Raw genomic sequence first — 20,485 nt, 5'->3', positions numbered from 1 at the left:
TTTATGTCAAGCAGCTTATATTTTAGCTTCATATGGTCCTATTTCTTAGTGCAGTTATTCCTTATAATTTGCGCTGACAGGAGTTTGATGTGAAAGTAGAATTAAAACAAGCCCTGAAGTTGGCATTTGCTCTTTTTGCTTTATTTCCTTTATCCACCAAAGTGGTTATTTACAAAATGGTATACTCTGTTAGCTTGGCATGACTTGTTTTGAGAAATCCATGTGCTATTTTATTTACTATCTTATTTTTCTAAACCACTTAGAAATAAGTTGATCCATTGTTTGTAACTCATCCAAATCCAAAACTACAGGTACATTTTCAGTTGTCTTGGGACATTATCTGTAATGCGTACATTCTCCTAAAATAATTGCTGATGATGTTTTTGCTGCCAGTATGTTTTAGAAGTGTGAGTGAATTTCATGAATTTATACCCCCAAAAAAGTGCTTAAATGCACTTATAGCACTGTTTCACATAACTTGACTATTTTAAAACTTTTTCTTAAGTGTTATGTGGAAAACTTACATTGCAAAAGGAAAATATTACAAGGAATGTTGTCCAGATAGACTTAGTTGCATATTATGAAGGCTATTTAATAAAGATAATCAAACATGGATCCATTTGAAGAGTTTGGATTTTAGTTAATAACACATAAGAAATTCCCTGATGTCCTAACTGCTGAAGAATATCAAAAGGTGACAAGAAAGTGAATATGAAAGAAGATATTGGCACTTCATAGACATTGAAAACAGAAAATATTCAAAACTAAAAAAAAAACCCACACTTTAAAAAAATGGACTTCAACAGTCAATTTTATAAGTGAAATTTTTTATGACCTTAATTTCTTAAACTGATATTATCTCTATATTAAGGAAGTTATTACTGTTCAAATTGTATGGACATCAAGAACATGGCTGTGAAAAGTTTTTGTTTAACACGAGATAAAGAATAATTAAATAGTCAAGGCTTTAGATTGTTAAGTTAGTCTTTTTCCTGCTAAATGAAGTATAGTGTGATGATAGTCTTGGAACAGTGAAAACAAATAATCTATTGCACAATAAACACAATGGGAGTTCCCGATCATTTATAAGATTTTTCTGTGGCTTCGTATAATGTCTTTATCAGCATTTGTAGAGTTGTTCTTCTTGGATCAAAAAAGTAGTCTTTTTTTTTTTTTTAATCCTCTAGTTTTAAATCTAGAGCATATGCGTGAGAACTGGAGTTGGGGAGAAATTACTAGCTTCTTCCAGGATGTGCTCCAGTAAATGGATTATTGGGTACACCTGCTGTAGTCCCAAGACACCTTTTTTTGCTTTGTTGTTGATCGTACTCATTTTATATATAGAACTGTTCAGAGTTTCTGAAAATCCATTTGTAGTCTAACATCAACTTGGTGAGAGCTATCGGTAAGATCTAGAAATGCTTTGTAAACACTATTGCACCAGTGAAAAGCTTTGGAATATTGGGTAGGACTTTGGTGTTGTTTCACAACACTAAACATGATACATGATTAAATTTCACTCATATGCTTAATAGGTATTTCTAATAAAATGATTTTTAAAAAAATAAAAGCATAAAGATACCTGGAAAAATATACCTAATTGTAAACAAACAAACAAAACCCACACTATCATTTGGATGTATTGTTTTCCCAAGCTGAATATAGTAATAAAATTGTTATGAATGATTCAGAATGCAAATGAATGTGTGTTTGTTTTGTTTGTTTGTGTTTTGTTTGTTTTTTCTGAAAAAGAATCATAAGTGGTAAATAGCATAAGCTAAGAAACCAGTAAATCATGCCACACGAACTGAAATATGTTGTTTTGTTGGAAATACTAAATTAGTCGATGAAGGCTACAGAGTATGCTCTCCTCGGAGAGAGAACAGCATAATCGCAGTGAAAAGTTGAAAGTACAATTTCATTGTAGGTTTTCTTTAAGTTTTCCTTTCTACAGACTTCTAAAGACTTTCTACAAACAGGGGAGCAGGCTTGATTTAGATATCGTATGTATTTTTGGATGTTCAGAAGTGTGAGATGCATGCAGTTCAGAAAAATCTCAACAATTACATATGTAAAAGGGATCTCCTTGTTTCCTTTTTAAACATGGATAAATTTGTAGGTTTTATATATACGTCTGCTCCTTTCCATTCTTAAAATAATCTTACTTATAATTGTTTAGTCTGTAAAAGCGTATATTTCTTACTTGGTCAGTATGGGATTGAAAACGTGCACTGTTTACGTGGCACTACTGGAGCCTTTGCATGTAATCAAACCTAGAAGATGAGATTTAGAGAGGGCTAGGAAGGCAGAAAATGAGTTAAGAGGAAATGAATGAAACAAGGAGGGGCCCAGAGAGAGGGCTGGGAACAAGTAGAGAATATCAAAAGAGAAAAAAGGTCAGTTTGGGGATTAATGAAATGTGGAATGGAACATGCTTAGGAACCTCAGTGGGACTTAAGCTTCTTACTTGTAATTTTTATTAATTTTTGCTTCTCTGCAGAAAGTTTGCAGCGAAGTGAAGTTTGCCTCAGTGGAGTCTTTTGAGATTTTCATCTTTTGCAGATAGCAGACTTTTAATGAAGCTTTTATCTTACAGGTGCTTTGAGGTTGAGATGTAGGAAAGGAAACCGGAAGATCAATATAATCACAGGGACAGTGATGAAATAAAATCCATCTCATCCCCTCCAACTGTACCTTAACTGCACTTTCCATGTTTTTTAATATGTCCCCCAATATTAACTAAAACTGGATGAACAGTGCCTTATCAGATGATAATTGATTACAGTAAGGGTAAGATGCAAGAAGGTGCTACGCAAAGAACTAAAGTCATCAGTGTGGCAACCAAGCTTATTTTACTAACTACCAATCCCTGACCAAGTTTTAGCATTTTCATAGAGTCAAACCCAGTTCATCAGTCCAACATTTTTTTCCCCTTTCTCTTATTACATATTCTTGATTGTAAATTTTAGATCTCAAGCAACAACATAAAACAGAGTTTATGGCTTAGCACATCATCCAGTCACAGAGGAGAGAGCAGCCAATAGATGTCCTTCCTCCTTGAATCCTTCCCTTATCTCTGTGCTCAGTAGTCTAGTCTGGAGGGTGAATTGGGGTTCCCCATGGCTGTAGGGTGCAGAGTAATGTCTGACTGTTTCAAGGTATGTCAGGAACGTGGAAGGCAGGGAATCTACCAAAAGGAGAGAGTGCAGCAGAATGAACAGGAGAAGCTCATAATGACCCTGGGCTTCTAGGGAAGGGAACCAAGAGATATGTAGTATTTGCTCAGAATTTTGAGATATTCTTTCTGTTGAGTCTATTTTAGAATACTCTACAGGCTGTTCCTTTCTGATATTATCAATTAGATTTTTTTTTTTTTTTTTACTGCTTTCAAAAATTTTAATTCCAAATAACCAAGTATGTTTACTTTCAAGCAGTAACCTTAGGGGCTGAAGAAAAAGGTAGACATTACATATCTAGCATGTAATATTAAGCTCCTTATGAAATAGAAAATGCTAAATTTGACAAGAACTTTCTCAGACAAAAAAAAGACCAATTTTCTGGAAAGGCGAGATAATTACAGGAAGTGAATGGTCTTCACTGTACATAAATGCAAACTATTACAGCTCCAGAAAATACAGTTACAAGGTAGGGAGGTATATGGAAAACAGTAGTAGCAAAAGAAATATGATGCATTGGAAGTTTATACTTGTCTGATACTGAGATCATTAAAGATTGGTCCAGTCAAAAGCAATTTAGTCACTATATCACAAATCAGTTATTTTCTGCTATAATTCAAGGTAAATGCTTGTGTTTGGTTTAGGAAATATTGGTACAGAAAAAATGAAGGAAGAATGTTTGAAAAGGATGGACGATATAGATCAAACAAAGTTTCCAAGTCACACAAATAAAATATTTGTTTTGAAAGTTTTTAATATATTAAAAAGTTATCTGATTTCAGAGCGCATTTAACTGATCTTGAGATCTGTGAGAATTTTAAGTACTGAGATAGCTTTAGGAATTACCTGTTTATTCAGATATATAATTTTAGCTCCTGGCTCCAAATTTGGACGTGGAGTATCAAATATCTTCATTAAATATTGATAAAAGAAATTATATATGTAAAATATATTAAATAGGTCTAAGTTTTGGAAGGGTATGAATTTTGAAGAAGAAATTGCTTTTAAGGTGAAGTAACAGAATAAGAGAAGAGATCTTGTATTCGATTATCTAACAAACATCAGTATTAACAAGTCTTTTCCTAATTTTTAACATGAGGTCTTGAGAGAAGAGTCTCAAATTTGTATTAGAGGCTGAAAGGAACTAGCTGATCTTAAAACATTTTTTAAGGATCTAACTTGTTTCTTCAAGGTTTGAAATTGTGAGTCTTACTGCAATGTGAAACAGGTTTTCTATCTTTCAGAATTTTTAGTGCTCCTTCTTACAGCTCTGAGTACTTCAACTTGGTAGCTTTTAGCCTAATATAATTAAAAAAGGTAACCAAAATTAATGCAAATGCAGCAAATTAGAGATGCAATTTCTGTTTATCTTCTGTCATCAATCACCAGTTCACGTACCTTGAAAAGATGGTTTTATTTCTAGAAAAAGGTTATAGTAGAATAGCAATTTGAGTCTTATAATGTTAATTTTTCCAGAGAAGGAAGGTCCGGAGAAAAAGAAAGCGAAGAAGGATGCTGCAAACAAGAAATCAGCACCAGTTAGCATTCTTTTTGGTTATCCTCTGTCAGAGCGCAAGCAGATGGCCCTTCTCATGCAGATGACAGCCAGAGACAACAGTCCAGGTGATCTTACATAGCTAACAGTTTTCTTCTTCCTGCGTATTTAATTCTGTCCCCATCAGAATATTCTGAACTGCTGTTTTTCAACACTCCTGGATTTTTATTGAAAGACTTGAGACTTTTGAATTATTAATAATTCTGGTAAAACCCTTTTTTTTTTTTTTTAACCTCACAGACACTGTTCCATGCACTTATTTAAACTGAAATGCTACTTTTTTTTATGGAGTTTAAGTACTGTTTCATTGTCTCTCTTTTGGAGTGGGATTTTCATTTAGTAGGAAAATGAATCAACTTATTAGGATTTAAAGGGGGAGGGACTTGCTTTAATGGGAGATACCTTGTTTTTAACTCAGAACTTCAAACTATCCTTGTTCCAGCTGTATTTTTAAAAAATCTAGTTTTTACAAATGTGGTTTTGTTTGTAAAAATGTGTTTTTTATAAAATCTGCATTTTTAAAAGTGAATGTCTGCATTTCTTTAAGAATTTGGTGTTGGTTAGTGGCGTCCTGCTGTGTTTAAAGCTAAATCTGTGTAGAGAAAGGCAAGACAATTTCATGGCAAGATGAAGTATCTTTTTAAAAACCTCATCAGACTCTCAAATAATTTAGGAGAAAAAAGAGATATTCTTTATTCTCTCATGCTGGGAAAGTCTACCTCACATATAAAAACACTGGAGTCTCTGTCTCGTGGGCGTGTGTTCTTTGAGAAATTAAACCTAAGGAATCATGAAGGTGAAAATAACCAGACTGATAGTCCGTAGCTCCCTGTCATGTGTTATTAAAGTTGTTTTTTTTGTTGTTGAAAATTCTCTGAGGAAACTTTAGTTTACTACCCACCTCCCCACGCCCCAAAATAGTTGTGTTGGCACAGCTAAGGAGGTGCAGGGTACAACACACAGCTAGTAATTCCTTAAACTGTCGTTGCACTAAAAATATAGGTGAAATATACCAGAGGAAGGGAGAAGCAGGGTAGAGACTAATCTGCATGGCGATGCTTTGTCTTGTGTAAGAACAATTTATGCCAGAGTATGTCAACTTTGTAGTTCGGATAGAATTTGTCCGTTCTTGAAAACTATTTTAAAAATAGTAAGACTTTGTAAAACACCATTTTTATGTTGCAAATAGGCGTTGTGTTGATACATGTGAAGTGTCAAACACCTCCTTTATTTAATTATTCACTGATAATTATCATCTTTGAATACAAGCATTATAATGAAGTAAAAATACTGTTACGTAACTTGTAATGACCATTTAAAAATTTATTTTGTAGATTCCAACTTAAATCATTCCTTACAAACAACACCAGCACAGAAGAAAACTCCAAGTTCCTCTTCAAGACAAAAAGACAAAGTTAACAAAAGAAATGAACGGGGGGAAACTCCTTTACATATGGCGGCAATTAGAGGGGACGTTAAACAAGTTAAAGAACTAATCAGTTTAGGTGCAAATGTGAATGTAAAAGATTTTGCAGGTAAGTTGATACATACTTGCTTAACTGTATGAATTCAAAATTAATACTGAAGTTGTTAACAGGTTTAAGTTCACTTCATGCTATATGTAAATGAAAAAATGTAACTTAAAATTAATTGGAGGTTTTCAAATGTTTTTTTCCTGTTAGCAATGGTTGGGTTTAGACACTAGTACATGATATCTTATGTCATAGAATCATATCACAGAATGAGTTGGGTTGGAAGGGACCTTAAACACCACCCGGTTCCAACCCCCCTGCCATGGGCAGGGACACCTCCCACCAGACCAGGCTGCCCAAAGCCCCATCCAGCCTGGCCTTGAGCACCTCCAGGGATGGGGCATCCACAGCTTCTCTGGGCAGCCTGTGCCAGGGCCTCACCACCCTCTGAGTGAAGAAGTTCCTCCTAACCTCTAATCTAAATCTTCCCTCTTTGGTTTAAAGCCATTCCCCCTTGTCATGTCATTTCTGCCTGAGCAAAAAGTTACTCTCCATCTTTTTTATAAGCCCATTTAAAGTATTGAAAGGCTGCAGTGAGGTCATCCCAGAGCCTTCTCCAGGCTGAACACCCCCAGCTCTCTCAGCCTTTCTTCATAGGAGAGGTGCTCCAGCCCTCTGATCATCTTTGTGGCCCTCCTCTGGACCTGCGCTAACAGCCCCACATCCTTCTTGTGCTGGGGGCCCCAAACCTGGATGCAGGACTCCAGGTGGGGCCTCACAGGGGCAGAGAAGAGGGAGACAATCACCTTCCTCCACCTGCTGGCCACTCCTCTGGTGATGCAGCCCAGGATGCAGTTGGCCTTCTGGGCTGCAGGCACACTCTGCTGGCTCATGTCAGGCTTTTTGTCCACCAGAACCCCCAAGTCCTTCTCTGCGGGGCTGCTGTCAGTGAGTTCTTCTCTCCGTCTGTGCTCATCTCTAGGATTGCCCTGACCCAGGTGCAGCACCTTGCACTTGGACTTGTTGAACCTTGCTAGGTTTGCATGGGCCTACTTGTCAAGCCTGTCCAGGTCCCTTTGGATGTCAGCCCTTCCTTCTGCTGTATCGACTGTACCAGTCAGCTTGGTGTCTTCTGCAAACCTGCTGCGAGTGCACTTGATTCCATTTGTATGGCATGTTAACAACCGGAGATTTCAGCTGCGGCCAGGGCCTGCACATGCTTGCTGAACTTTGCACAATTATAGCATAACTGATGATGGGATTGTAGGCTATGTGAGGTAGCACTGTAATGTATATTGTCTTACTGGGATACCTAGTATGCCTAAAGCAGACAGATGTAGCTTATGCTTTGTCATACAGGCTTGCTAGATTAATACTAATTTTGGTAGTTGGTTTTGGTTTTGCCCACTCCCAGCCTGCTTACTTGGGGGTGAAGCGGGGAGAGAGGGAGAAGACCTTGACACTTCAAGCACTGCTCATCAGTAGCCAAAATGCTGGTGTGTTATCAACACAGTTTACCCACAAATGGAAGGCAGAGCACCATTTGGGCTGCTATGAAAGAAGTTAACTTTTTAACTTCATCCCAGGCAGACCCAGTACAGATACTTAACTGGTTTTAAAGGTGGATGGAAATATGAGGAGAACGGTTGAGAGCTGGTTTCAGGAATCGATTGGGAGCAAGTCATTAAAGGCCTCATTCAGAACTCTGGACGAGGTGTTTGGGATCAAATGAGATAATTTCCATTGGTAATCCAAAGTGAGAAGCAGAGGTGGCTGAGCTTCAAAATGCTGTGCAAAGGAAGAAGTCAAGAAGAGGGGGAGGATTTGAGAAGTGAGTCATGATTGGACAAAAAGTATGAATTTAGGATGCAATGAAGTTCAGAGAATTAGAGTTTTTTAGCTAAGAAGCTGGCAGAACTAAAGGAGGATAAAATGAATTAGTAATGGAGGAAGTAACCCTGCTCGTGGGGTATCTGCCAGAACAATACTGCTGTGTGAGAACAAGAGTAAAGGAAACAGATGTTGAGAGCAAGCCAGGACTAGTGTTGGCAGGCTGGACGTTTTGATAGGATAGAAAGGCAAAGCAGTAAAACACAGGGAAGAATGAATTACAGAGAAAATTAAGTATGTCATTGTTAGGGGGAAGAAGGCAGGGATCAAAGGGCTGGGAGCAGAATAGTGTTTTCACTGTGGGTGACTGGGAAAGGGGCAGATGACAAGAAAATGGAAAGAAGAAGGTGGTAGCAAGGCAGTGCGGGAAGTGAATGACCCACGTGATGATGGGAGAAAAAAAATTAATTTACAAAGAATAGGAAGTGTTTTGCTACAGAGTAAGCTAGAAGTTATGGTGGTTTTTTTGTTGTTTTTGTGGGGTTTTTTTTTGCTGCTGCTGTCATTTTTTTTTTATTTTTTAAACAAGTGGAATGTCAGAAGTTCAGTAAGAGATGAAGATGAGGAATTTCCTAGGTGAAGTATTGGATAAATCATGGGTTTCTGAATAGAGATACAAGACCATTGCTTATGAAATGTGGAGTACTACTGAGTAAACTCTTCCAGACTTGCACCAGTTATTTAAGACAGAAGTTGAATCTCTTTCCAGAGCTGGTCTTTGGAAAGTCATCAAAAATAGCCTGGAAGTTCAGGGTAGCTATGAAATGGGATGCATCAAGTTAGGAAGAGGAGATTGAGGTGTGAAATGTAATACGTGTGGGTTTGGGTTTGTCATCATCTTCACTTGAGGCTCTGCTGCAAACAAATGAGCAATGAACTTAAGATTATCAATGTGAAATCAAAATTGCTAAGAAGGACTAATATTCTAAGAAATATGTGGAGGAAGTTCCCTGCCGGTATTTGTTAACAGCTTGCTATCTTGACTAATAGTTGCTGAATGTTATTAGTGATACTTCGTACATGTTCAATGACTCTAAATGTACACCGGTTGTGGCAATTTCCACATTTCCCAATAGTATGATGGGTAATCTGTTTCTATATATAATGGTGTTATTCATATATACCTAATAATGCAATCAAATATGTAGTAGTAAAAGAATTTCTAACATATTTAGTCTGGGGATTTTATGCCAGGTTTTTCGTTTATTTGATTATTAATTTCTCTGTTCAGTGTAATCATGGTGAAATTTGTAACTTATTGCTGTGAAGGCCAGGGCTGGTAAAGCATGTGTTCCTTAAACGGATGGCATTACCTTCCTCTGAACCAGTGTTTGAATGTATATTGAAATGTTTCAAGGCCATAGATTGATAGCACAGGAGAAAACCAAACCAAAAAAAAACCACCGCCTTTGACCTTTCAAACTTACATTGACCGCTCTTTCTTATAGGTTGGACACCACTGCATGAAGCTTGCAATGTTGGTTACTATGATGTTGCTAAAGTCCTGATAGCAGCAGGAGCTGACGTGAACACGCAGGGCTTGGATGATGATACTCCGCTTCATGATTCTGCTAGTAGTGGGCATAGAAATGTGAGTGTGCTGTGAGAGCAGGGGAAGTATCTAAGTTGTTTGTAATACTCAGTCATTACAACAAATCCTAACTGTCCAGATTGGTCTCAAAGGGTTTTATAATTCTGCTTCTGCTGTTTTGGGGACATCTTAAATTTTTTTGTTTCGCTTTATTTCATCTTGCTCTTCACTCTAATGCTATTGCAAGATGTCTTGTACTAGTATCTGCTTCTTAAATATTTTAAATTTCACATTTCTTTTTAATAAATACACATTTTAATGAATTTTAAGACTTCACTCTATAGAATTCTCAATAAGAAAATGTCTCCAAACTCTCTCTCTCGTATAATATTTATATTATAAAATATAAGGACAGGATTAGAGAGCTTGGTAGGTGAGGAACCAGGTTAATTGTACAAAGAGATGCCAGAACAGAGAGAAAAATGTTAATATTGCTTTTCTTTATGATGATACTGTATCTGTGTCATCACAGACAACTTTCTTTAGTCTCCCCCATAAGCTCTTTTAACAAGCATATTGCATGCTTGGATTTTACGTTTTAATTGCTGAAGTCTTGCTTTGTGGTATCAACTTCATAGATAGGAGTTTGGAATTATGTGCCACATTATCTGCCTTTTTTGTCCAATGGAAGATTTTTATGCTGGTAAATTAATGTTGTGGAAAACCTAAAAGTTCTTTTATTTAATGCTGTAGATTGTGAAGTTGTTGCTTCGACATGGTGGAAATCCATTTCAAGCCAATAAGCACGGGGAGAGACCTGTTGATGTCGCTGAAACTGAAGAGTTGGAAATGCTATTGAAAAGAGAAGTGCCTATCTCTGATGATGAGGACAGTTGCTCAGGTAAAAGTAGACATTTCACTGCATACTTAAAGTGCATCAATTCATCTGAAGATAGTTGTTTTTAATATTTTGCATAGTGTTAGCTAGGAAGAATTGCTCTAAGTAGCAAGTGCAATTTTTAAGGTTGTTTTCCACTTTAAGTTATAGAACTGATTTTCAAATTTTTCTATTGAATTGATTTCTCCAAAAATTTTTTTCTTATCTCCCATCTCTCTTCATTAATCCCTTTCCACCCTCCAAATCAACCCTACCTCAGAATGCTGTTTTTTTCAGAGAAAAAATATAGAGAAAATATCATATTTACTACAATACAAAGAGGTTCCTGAGAGGTCCCCTTGGGGAAAAACATCCCCCGAAGTCATTTCATATCCTCAGTGGAAGAATTGTAATCTAAGAGTTTTAAGGAGAAGGAAGAGAGAAGCAGCAACTGTTTTATAGGAAAAGGGTAAAGGCAGGGCACAGACAATCTGCAAAGAGTGATTAGAGATAAAGACAGGAGGAGGATGGCATGTACATACTAGAGATGGGGGGGGGGAGGGAGTGAAAAATTGATAGCATGAACTAGTAATATATTCTGGATGCTGAAGATAATACAGAAAATATTAGGGACTTCAAGGTTCTATTTTATTGGTACTGTGTAGAATACAAAGCAGCTGAGAAGCTTCCTGGCAAGATGTATTTCTTAACCATTGCTTACTGGCATTTGGTCTACAGAGAATGCTACTGGAAATGAGGGGGCATTTTGCAGCAGAATGTATTTTTCTTCTTCTTTAAAATTTCTAATGCATTGAAACTGCTTCATTGTTTTCCTTTTCTCTTCTGTTGATTCTTATTTGGTATGTAAATTCTCTCATCCATAGTACTGAATATCACTGAATCCTCCTCCTTTTAAAAAAAAAACAAATGGATAGATTCAGCTGGAGAGGCTTGGGACCTTATTTGGAAGGAGCAATACATCCAGAAATATTTCTAAAAGATTCTTGAGTTCTAAATTTTCATGTGATCAGTTGGTGATAATGCTGTGTACATTGTGTAAAATTTAACTTGAGGAACAGTTGAAAGGTTTATGCTCCTGACTTGCCAGTCAGGACGCCTAGGACATCATACTTGCTTCGCACTGAGCGCTCATATAGCAGAGACCAGTTGCAGAGAATTATAGCATAGCCTACTTTAGGCTGTCTACATCATGTGTTTACAGATTCATAAGGGAATTTCTTTACACCAGCAGCTCTTTGTCTTTTAAGAATTAAACTCATCTACTGTTGAAACAAGGTACTTTGACTTAAATAGTTCATGTGGAGGAGAATGTGGTTTAGCAGTTAGAGAACATGAGTTGATGAATTCGTCTAGGAATGAATCATCACTGAAGGATGCCCTTGAGAAAAAGGTTTTGCAGGCACTGCACATAATAGATGAGGTTTGCTAAATTTAAAGAGTTGCTTGAATTAGATTGGGATATGAATGGTAATCAATGTCTTTATGTACCTGGGTGACACCTGTGAAGTGTGAGGAGCTAATGGGTTTCTCTCGATTTTGCTTAAAAAACCTAATTCTAGTAAGAAGGTGTATTATGTATTTTGAGGGTTTTCTTCTTTCAGTTATTTAGCACTGTGACTGTTAGCACTGTGACTGATGTCTTGTTTCACTACCCTTTTGTTCATATGATAGACCTCTTAGGGATACAAATGAAGGTTAAAGTAAGAGTAATGCTTTTATGAAACGTACAGAAACTCGTGAGCCTGACATGACTTCCATTGCTAAAAATTCTGTATGTCTATCACTCTTTAATCTTTTTTTTCATATTTGGAAAAATTCATAATCTTATAGAAAAAAACACTAAGAATCTTGCTTCATACAAAAAAGTTAATGGATTTAAGAGCATGTTTAAAGATATTTGAGGATATTGGTAGGAACAATGTGATATAAAATATTTGTATGTTTTGGTTTGTTTTCTGTGAGGATCAATTATTATGTGATAAGAACAGCAGCAATGCTGGTCACTTTTTTGAATAGACCATGTTCCTAATGATATTCTTTTTACATATTTTTCTATAAAATTTCCATTTTTGTCCTGAACTAAAGTAGAAAAATGTCCAATTAACATTCAGCTAATTTCTGTTTTTCTCAATCTAGAATCTGAAGAAGCTCCATCTGTAAATCCTTCCAGTGTAGAGGGGAACATTGATTCAGAAGTAGAGAAAGACTCTGTAGCCAACGAAAGCAAACAAATGGTCCCTAGTAAGGCACCACCTCCATCTGCTCATGATGAGTATGAGTTTAAAGATGATGATGAAGACGAAATGAAAAAAATGATTGATGACAGACATATTCTTAGAAAAGACGTAAGGAAAGAGGATGAAACTGAAGTTGAAAAGAACAGCTTATTTGTGAAACAAGAAAAAGTTGTCCTTTCAAAATCACTTAAAAACAAGAAACAGAAACCATCTAGAGTTTTGTATTCAAGTTCCGAAAGTTCAGATGAAGAAATACTTCAGGACAAGAAGATAGTCTCTCCTTGCTCCATTTCAGAGACATCAAATTCTGATGTAAGAGTGAAGAAGGAATATATTGTTACAAATGAACACAAACAAAAAGGCAAAGTTAAGAGGAAAGTAAAAAATCAGAGTAAAAATAAAGAGAATCAAGAACTAAAGCAAGAAAAAGAAAATGCTAGAGTAACAAACATAGCTGCTTCTGTCTTAGATTCTTTAGATAAAACTAGAGAGGAAGAAACTTTTAAGAAGTCTTTCAGCCCAAAAGAAGATTCTTCTTTACATCTATTTCATATTACTGCTGGCAAATCTCCTAAGCATCCCTGTGGATTAAGTGAAAAGCAAGCAACAGCATTAAAGCAAGAAAACACCAAAACTTGCTTATCACCAGGAGGCTCTGAAATAACATTGCAATCTGAATTAGTTCGGTATGATCACAACACTGATTCTGATTATCTAGTAGAAAGTTCTAGTGGCAAATCTTGCAAGCATAAAGAAAAAAGCAAGCATCATCAGAAAGATTTTCAGTTAGAATTTGGTGAAAAATCTAGTCCTAAAATTAAAGATGAAGATAATAGCCCAACATTTGAGAACTCAGAGTATACCCTGAGAAAGATTGACAAGGAAGGTAAAGCATTTAAAAAACATAAATTAAAGCACAAAGAAAAAGAAAAGGACAAGCACAAGAAGGAGCAGGATGGAGAGAAGGAAAAACATAAACACAAAGATAAAGAAGTCCAAAGAAGTATTGAGTTTGACAGAGAATTTTGGAAAGAGAACTTTTTCAAAAGTGATGAAACTGATGATATGTTGTTAAATATAGAACACGAATCTCTTTCTTCAGACAGAAAATCGAAGTTGGAAAAAGCTGTGGCAAAAGAAGACAAGTTAGTTAAGGAGAGACAGTTCCACAAGGAGAGAAATGCTAGAGAAGAAAGAGAGAAAGAGAAGAGCAAAAAGGAAAATGAGAGGTTTCTTAAGGATGAAAAAATAAAAGATACAAAAGAAGAGAAGGAAATTATGCTTGCAGATAAAGAAATGGAATTGTTCTGCCTAAGTGTTAAGGATGAGATGATCAGCATGCATTTAATAGAAAAAGAGACAGATACTGAAAAGCAAGAAAAGAATTTAAAGGAAAATAAAGAAAGGACTGAGAAGCGAACCTCAGCCAAAGAAAAAGATACTGAAAAGATGGAAAGAAAAAATGCAGAAAAAGAGAAAAAAGTAAAACACGAATACAAGACAGAGAAAGCAGAAGTAAATGAAAATGTAGAGAAAGGAAAGGAAAAGCCTAATTTACAGCATGCAGAAAGATGCCATAAGGAAAACGATAAAATTAAAAGCACAGCTACTCTTAAAAAAATTGATGACAAAGAAAAAAATAAAGAAAAGGCTGATAAGAAGCACGACAAAGAAAAAGTTGATAAAGAAAAACATTTGGCTGACAGCAAAGAAAAACACTGCATTGAAAGAAAAGTGAAACAGTCTGAAAAAGAATCTGAATATACTAAGTCAGAAAAAAATAGAACTAAAGACAAAGAAAAGGAATCTGAAAAAAAAGACAAATCCAAAGACAAAGAGAGCTCAGCAGTAGCAAACTCAAAACACGTGCAAGAAGAAAGAAGATGTAGTATTACAGAAGGTAACAAAACAATGCATGACAAACTGTCATCTTTGAAAGAAAAACCAAAAGATGATTTGTTGAAAACTCCAGACGGTAGAGAGAAGGATAAAAAAGACAAAGACATAGACAGATACAAAGAGAGAGACAAACATAAACTGCATCAAAGTAGTTTACATAAACTAAAACTTGAACATGAGAAACTTAAGCCTAAACCATCTCCTGCACCAAAGGATGCTCGGCCTAAGGAGAAAAGATTAGTCAATGATGATTTAATGCAAACTAGTTTTGAAAGAATGCTTAGCCTTAAAGATCTGGAAATAGAGCAGTGGCATAGAAAACATAAAGAAAAAATAAAACAGAAAGAGAAGGAACGTTTAAGAAACCGCACTTGTTTAGAACTCAACAAGATAAAAGAAAAACCAAAACAGTCATTAGCTGAAGTGAAAAACAAAGAACTGATTCGTTCGAAAAGCTCAGAGTTGCCAGATGTTTGCATGAAGGAAAAACAGCAGAAAGAAGCTACAAGTAGTAGGTCACAATCAGTAGATACGAGAAATGTAAATGTCATAAAGCCTTTGTTGGTTTTAGATAATTTAAATAAATCCCCCAAATCAGAAAGTGAAAAGATGGGCCTGAGCTCCAGATCGGTGTCCATGTTTTCAGTTGCGAGCTCTGAGGATTCTTGCCATACCGCAGTAACTACTCCGAGGCCTGTAATTGAATATGATTCAGATGTCACGCTAGAAGGTTCTGAATCCCAAATGTCTTTTTCACAATCGCCATTTTTGGCAAGTGCCAAATCACCAGCCCTTCTTGAAAGAGAGACCGATGGTATTACAGAGCTGCCAGATCGGATTAAGCCGCCTTTCGCAAACAGGCTCCCGCCAGCCTACATTAGGTCGGCGTCTGTTGAAGATGTCAAACTGGTTTTAAATGAGTGTAGACCTGTCGTAGAGGTTCGAAGATGCAGCATGCCTGCTGCTGTTTCTGAACACAGCAAACAGCCTCGAATGTCAGAAGAAAATAGCCAGAATGCTCAACCGTCACTTCAGACATACGCTAGCACTTCTCCTAAACCAGAACTACCATGTAGCATGCCTGAAAGAGACTTTCAAAGCAGTATGTCTGGTTTGCAGTCATCTCCAGCTGGAATTGCTAGCAACAAGCAGGTAACAATGGGTACGAGTACCATTAAAAATGTTGTTCAGATGAGCCCTTCAGAAGAACGCAATACACATTTAGAGCCATGTAGTCAAAGTGGTGTGACTCAGCAAACCAAACCATGGGATGTGCCTTTTGACAGACTTAATTCATTAAACAACGAGTATAACAGCTCAGGTTACGGTGTATCAGAGCAAGATACTAATAATGTTATAGCAATGCACACTTCTGAAAACAGGACTTTAAAAGAACAAAAAGTATCTGAATTTTTGCCTCAGCATGCTGAAATCAAGGGAAATTCCAGTTCTCAAGAATCTGCATCATTTTTTCCTTCACAATCGCCTTGTTCTTTACCTATTCAGCCACTCCCAGATATGTCTAAACACATTTCTTTACCAGGCAATAGCAGTCAAGATTCATTATTTGTACAACAACAAACTCTAGTTCAAGCTGCGTCTTCCGCTTTGAGTACAGATGCTAGTAGTACCAGAGAGATGGAAAACAGTTTCTTCCCTTCAAACAGTAAGAAGCCTGATGCACCTATTGCTGTATATTCTGAGAGCTCTGTGAAGGCTACTTCACAGAGCTGTGAAAGGGTGAATGATTTACCTGTGGTATTGTTAGAAAAAGATATTCCTGAATGTGATGGCAGTTCACAATTAAATGTAAATTTGCATGCATTCAGTAAAGTTGTTTGCAAGAATGCTCAGATTGAAGCGGATGGTAACGCAGCAGATGTTGCAGACATTAGAAATGAAAAAGGACAGCAAGAAAATTTGGTTTCAGTACATGTTGTTAACAATAAAACTGACACTGATCTCTGTGAACTAAATTCAGGAATGTCAGGAATTGTGAATGAATCAGCTAATAAAAAACCCTGCACTGAGGACAGAGATGATGTGTTGACAGATGATCCACCACAGTACCCTTTATCCAACTTGGAAAATAGTTCACAACAGATTATACAGGAAGAGGTGCATAAATACAGCCAAATAGTTAAACTAGAAGAAGAAATTGCTGAGGATCAGAAGGTGGAACAGCAAGAAGTACCTCAAAGAATTACGAGAAATAGAGCAAATTTGCTAGCAAACCAGGGCAAGCAGAATCCTGTCGGCTGCATGCAGACGTTAGAAAAAGAGACTGAATCATCAGCATCTCTGAAAGGAAGGATTAGATTAACTGAAGATGATGATGCTCAGGTACATCATCCACGTAAAAGAAAGGTGTCTCGTGTGCCTCAGCCTGTGCAAGTGAACCCTTCTTTACTGCAAGCTAAAGAGAAAACCCAGCAGTCGCTGGCAGCTATTGTTGATTCTTTGAAACTTGAAGAGATTCAGCCATACAGTTCTGAGAGAGCAAATCCGTATTTTGAGTACTTGCACATAAGAAAAAAGATAGAAGAGAAGCGTAAATTACTGTGCAGTGTTATTCCTCAGGCACCTCAATATTATGATGAATACGTGACCTTCAATGGATCATATCTACTGGACGGCAATCCCTTGAGCAAGATATGCATTCCGACTGTAAGTAACATGGTCTTTAATTATGCAGTACATGGAAAGGCATGTTTTGGTTTTATTTTTGTAACTTGCATGTTTTTCCTAACTTGCTTCTGAATACTTGTGCTGAAAATAAGTTGAAATATGTCAAATTAACATCAACTAGTGATGTCATATTTAAAAGCCCCATTTGGTGGAAATAAAAACAGTAGTCAAAGTCGTTACAATTCAAACCATCATGTATGAAATCTGTAAGAGGCAAACAAATATATTTCTAAGTGTTTAGTACTGTAGAAGCTGCCATTTTAAAAGTGAGTTGTAAAGTCAGTTGTTTAGAGCTTCTCCAAATTTCTGCTGGAAATAATCTGGTTAAAACTAATTATTCAAAGTTTGTTTTTTGTTGTTGTTGTTTGGAGAGGGGGTGGAAGTGCAGTGCTTCAAGATATTAAGCCCATTACCAAAGTTTTAAGTAGGCATGCTAGCTATTGCTGTTTCTCCTGAATACTTGTGAAAGCAGCAAACGTAATATGCCGTGCCCCAGCTTTTGTTATCCATTAACTTAAAGTGTTCTGAATTTTGCTTAATGTGAAGTTCTTTTCCTTCCCAGTGAAGACCATCCATAGTTCAGGGCCACTTGTTTAGTTCTAAGCCCTCCATGGTTCTGGCATGGGCGTATTCCTTATGACAGCTGTGAAAGAGGCCTGTAATTTGGGACTCCTGTGTGCAAGGCAGCACAGAATTGCTTCAAGTGCAGTTAATATCCCTGTTTGCTGTGGAGATGCCCTTCAAGGTACCTGACAATAACATGGAACTGCTGGGCTCTACTTTGAAGTCAGCATAATCCTGGTAGTGTTCGACTCGAACTTCCTTTCTTTGCTCCTCAGCAGACCTGATACTGCGTGTGGTTTTTTTTACTGCGTTTTTTGCTAGCCGCCTCTGAGTATTGTTACTCCTGGGAAAAGAAAGAGGTTTTCTAGTTTTCCATCTACTATCTGATGCTCTTTAACTGACTGGGTGCCCACACTTACACTTGTCTAGTTCTGAGGTAAAGCATACTAGCTTAAACCCATTTGAATGGTTTAAGTTGACACACTTAATAGCTGAAACAGGCTGAGACCATGTATTTGATTTCCCAGAATAGTTTGGCTGCCATACAGTAGCTTGATAATGTCCGAATTCAGTAGTATTTGATTGTATGTCCATTACTTACGGTGTGTCAAGTTAAGGGGAATTCTGAGTTCAGGAGGAATGAGGAGAATATCGTTACCCTCTAATGGCAAAAATGCCTGAACTGTTTATGTATATGAGATCTCATATGCACAATTGAAGCATCCAGCCTTCAGTCTCTGTATTTCTGAATGGCCTAGTTACTATGTTGATTCAGTGAAGATAACTTGCTCCTACTTGAGGTACTGTATAGCTTTTTCCATTTGAGTTGAAGGTTATTTCTGACTAAGCAATGAACACAAATTTAATACATAAAAGTAAATTTTAAAGTATGCTCTTGCTTCATTCCAGAGGTAGTCATAATTCCCATGTAAGCTTTCTCCTCTCATTTTGTCTGCTGTGCCCTCCATCTTCCTGAGTATGTACGTACTCTAATGTTGAGTTCTGTCTCATCTGATGGTGACTAAGTTCTTCGAAATTAGGAAGCTCATTATAATCTGATGAAAGATGTGGGTAAGATGACCGTTTTACTTGGTCTGTAAGCGAACTAGAATGTATTGTGAGCTTTGCTACAACATACCAGACCTTCCTTGGCCTAGAAAACTCTCTGAAGTAGCTGTTGCAGCTTCAGGAGCGTATCTTTATCACCAGAGGCAAAGATTTATTTTTTTATAGCGTGTACTTGACTAGCAGCTGCTGTTTGCAAGCTACAACTTAGTGTTCTGGCATCAAACTTCAGTGGTTAATTTGGGATAATTGTAAAGTGAAGAAATGTAGCTTACATTTTTCCATGACCCATCTTTTACCTGGGCAACAGAGCTCATTTCCCTGTCATAAATGGCACTAGAAGAAAGGGAGGGTGATGACTTGGTATTTAAGAACAACCTCGTTCTTCCTTCCTGTCTCTTGATATGTGTAATAGGGATTCTGTAGTTCATGAGGATAAACTTAAGTGGTTGTGTAGCCCAATTTCTTGGGTAAGTTATGTCCAGTAAATATCAGAGATGAACACATGCTCCCCATTCTCATGGCTTCTAATTACTTTTAAAAGGCTTTTTCTTTTTAACAGGTTGACAAAAATGTGATTTGCATACTTGAAGGACTGCAGTTACTGACTTTTATCTGATTTAGATTTCTGGGTTGTTTCTTCCCTTCAAGCATTAAGAACAGGTGAAGCTTTTTACTTCCTGCTGTTCAAAACATAAGGAAAAAATGCTGAAGATACTTTAAGCATTTTAATTTTGTTTCATGATCTAAATGCTTCTTTTGTTTAATTGCTGTCACTTGTATAAATAGACATTTTTGATTAAAATGTCTTTTCATTTGGCCCCAGAACTGGACCCCGCACCCCAGGTGTGGCCTCACCAGTACTGCTGGCAGTACTTTTCCTGATGCAGCCCAGGACACCTCTAGCCTTCTTAGCAGCAAGGGTGGTGTACTAGCTCACACTCAACTTGGTGTCTACCAGGACTCCCAGGTCCTTTTTGGTCAGGCTGCTTCCCAGCTGGGTGCCCCAGCACGTGCTGGCGCCTGGGGTTGTGCCTCTCCAGGTGCAGGACTTGGCTCTTCCCCTTGTTGCTCCTCATGAGGTTCCTGCCTGCCCATTTCTCCAGCCTGTCCAGGTCCCTCTGGATGGCAGCACAACCTACTGGTGTATCAGCCACTCCTCACAGTTTTGAGTCATCCGCACGTGTTATTATGCATTATATGCATAGTGTAATGTGCAACAGTAAAATGACCCTTCTGTTGGGATTTTTGTTATATTTTTCCTTAGGTGATTCTTTGTTAACCTGATTTTTGCCTCACTCATACACAGACTACAGGAAGGTAGATATTTTTTCTTAAAGTATTACTGTATTTTAGGTATCCCTGTATGATTATCTACGTGAAGACAATGTATTTAGCCCTGAGACTCTGAATAGTTTGTGTAACGTGCTGTTCTCTGCGTTGGAATTTTAATGATACGCCGTTGTTTATCTGATGAACTTCAAACATCCTGTAGGTGGGAACCAGGAGA

General features: G+C 37.2%; 1 protein-coding gene across 5 annotated transcripts in view; it reads left to right on the top strand.

Annotated features, from left to right (window-relative positions):
* Positions 1-20,485, top strand: part of ANKRD12 (ankyrin repeat domain 12) — a 42,222-nt gene that overhangs the window by 11,976 nt on the left and 9,761 nt on the right. For all 5 annotated transcript variants that reach the window (XM_013179371.3, XM_066992761.1, XM_013179369.3 and 2 more), the window contains 5 exons: positions 4,653-4,799; positions 6,066-6,266; positions 9,542-9,684; positions 10,378-10,525; positions 12,659-17,325. In XM_013179371.3, coding sequence (XP_013034825.3) covers positions 4,757-4,799; positions 6,066-6,266; positions 9,542-9,684; positions 10,378-10,525; positions 12,659-17,325 — 5,202 coding nt within the window. In that variant the 5' untranslated portion in view covers positions 4,653-4,756. The remainder of the gene's footprint in view (positions 1-4,652; positions 4,800-6,065; positions 6,267-9,541; positions 9,685-10,377; positions 10,526-12,658; positions 17,326-20,485) is intronic.

This window comes from Anser cygnoides, chromosome 2 (genome assembly GCF_040182565.1).
Source record: "Anser cygnoides isolate HZ-2024a breed goose chromosome 2, Taihu_goose_T2T_genome, whole genome shotgun sequence".
In the NCBI taxonomy this organism is placed as follows: domain Eukaryota; kingdom Metazoa; phylum Chordata; class Aves; order Anseriformes; family Anatidae; genus Anser; species Anser cygnoides.
The sequence above is the reverse complement of the archived record's forward strand: the minus strand, read 5'-3'. Positions and strand labels throughout refer to the sequence as shown.